The sequence below is a fragment of the Echinops telfairi genome, unplaced genomic scaffold (assembly GCF_000313985.2).
Source record: "Echinops telfairi isolate 266 unplaced genomic scaffold, ASM31398v2 ScPeMD7_3533;HRSCAF=4204_1, whole genome shotgun sequence".
Taxonomy (NCBI): domain Eukaryota; kingdom Metazoa; phylum Chordata; class Mammalia; order Afrosoricida; family Tenrecidae; genus Echinops; species Echinops telfairi.
This window is the reverse complement of record NW_022107432.1, coordinates 28,005,984-28,008,063: the sequence shown is the minus strand read 5'-3', so window position 1 is coordinate 28,008,063 and position 2,080 is coordinate 28,005,984. Positions and strand designations below refer to the sequence as shown.

The window sequence follows — 2,080 nt, the reverse complement described above, 5'->3', positions numbered from 1 at the left end:
CTCACTCACTGCCTCACTCCACTCACACTCACTCACTCACTCTCTCACTCACTCCACTCACTCACTCACTCACTCACTCTCTCGCTCACTCCACTCACTCACTCACTCTCTCACTCACTCACGGTCATCGAGTCAGTGCTGATTCATAGCAACCCTCTGTGGGTTTCTGAAATTGTAACTGTTTTTAAAAAAATATTATTAATCATTTTATTGAGGGGCACTTACAAATCCTACGACAATCCATCATTCAGTTGTATTAAGCACACTTGTACATATGTGGCCATCACATTTCCAAAATATTTTCATTCACTTGAGCCCTTGGTATGGGCTCAAAAAAAGCTCCTTTCCCCCCTGACCCCACCAGCGGGTAACCACTACATCACCAGGACCCCTTAAGCTGCAGAAGACACATTCTTTTCAAGATCACCAAGAACATTCACCCAAACATTCTGGGCCATAAAACAAATGCGAGTAGTGGGGAGTGTACAGCATTCAGTGCTCACATTAAGAATGAAGACAGGTTTCAGAACAATGAGCTCAGCTTCTTACTTAATAAACTAAGGTGGAAAAAAAGAATCAAACCTAAACCAAGCAGAAGAGAGCCTGATGCTTAAGGCAGAAATTAATGAAATAGAAGAGCAGTATATAAAAACAAGATCAATAAAACCAAGAGACGATTCCTTGAGGAGAATACGTGAAATTAGTACCTTCCTGGAGCAAAAGGCAGGAGAAAGGAAAACCATTCTCAGAAGTGGGAGCAGGGACACCAGTGTGGGTCCCACACACTGAACACATTAGACAACTCTGTGTTGATCTATTTGCCATACAGATGAACCACACACAGAACATTTAAAAGATACAAGCTACCATGCTTCATCGAGAATTAGATATCCTAATGTCTACTCAAGACATTGGGTTCATCGTTGAAGTCCTTCCCACAAAGAAAACCCCAGTCACCTGGGCTTTGCTAACTAAACTCATTACTTCTAACACAGTTTTCGAGGATTCTATGTATAGGCATGGCAACTGAGTATAGAGAGAGATCTACTCGTTCTTAGGATTTTAGTAGCTCTTCAACACTGCAAGACGCCCCGGTCAAAACCAGTGAACTAAATTATACTTAGCAAACTCAGTCAACCTTACAAAGATAAATATTTAATATCACCATTGTTATAAGCAAGAACAAAGAAGAAGAAAGGTGGTGTATACATCAAAAAGGCAAGGGTTTGATGAGGAGGAGACGTCCACAGGGGTGGTTCTACCCTGCCCTAAGGGGCCGCCCTGAGTCAGAAACACGGGCACTAGAATGGTTAAGATGAAAAGGATTAATAGTAATAAGGCCTAATGTTGACAAAAGGCCCTTAAGTTTTGCTCCATCCACATCCTTAAGGCACTCGATTTTCCTAACTTGCAATCTTGGGGCAAGGTTTCTTTTTCGCATTTCTCCTGGAAAACAGTCTATGCCAGGCTTTAGTATCCCTTTCTTGTAAGGATACTTATTGTGATCTTACTAGACACCCATTACGCCACTCCTATAACCAGCTGGTTCAAATTCCATTTGAGGCCAGAGCTTTCTTGGCCTCAGTGATCTTTAGAATGACTAATCAGTCTAAAAGCTGACATTGTGAAAGGGTCTACACAAATGTAAACGATCTAATGCACACATCTTTTGACATGTTTTAAGAACATGTTTGAAATGTTCATATGCTTTTGTTCTGGTCATTGCTTGGAACACTTGCATTTTTGGGGGGCGGGGATTCTGAGATAATGTTCAAAGAACACAGTTTGATCAAGATGGCATTTTGTGTGTTGTTTAGGTGATTGGGAGCATTGGAATAAGAAAGTCCTGCCATACTACTATCCAACCGACAGCCTTCCTGAGTATTCTTCGATTTTGGTTCCGAATGTTGATAATGTTAGAACAAACTTTTTGATAGACACCATTGCAAAACAGCATAAAGTAAGTGGAACAGTTTCTTAGAGGACTGAAAACCACCAAAGAAACACTACCAATAGAAAAATTAAAACTCTTGATCAAGGGGTCCCAGGGACTGTCATTTGAGGGAAATAATTTAGGCAA

General features: G+C 41.0%; 1 protein-coding gene across 1 annotated transcript in view; it reads left to right on the top strand.

The window, feature by feature from the left end:
• DNAH8 (dynein axonemal heavy chain 8) overlaps positions 1 to 2,080 on the top strand; it is a 369,956-nt gene that overhangs the window by 178,789 nt on the left and 189,087 nt on the right. The window contains exon 48 of the mRNA XM_045294778.1: positions 1,818 to 1,960. Coding sequence (XP_045150713.1) covers positions 1,818 to 1,960 — 143 coding nt within the window. The remainder of the gene's footprint in view (positions 1 to 1,817; positions 1,961 to 2,080) is intronic.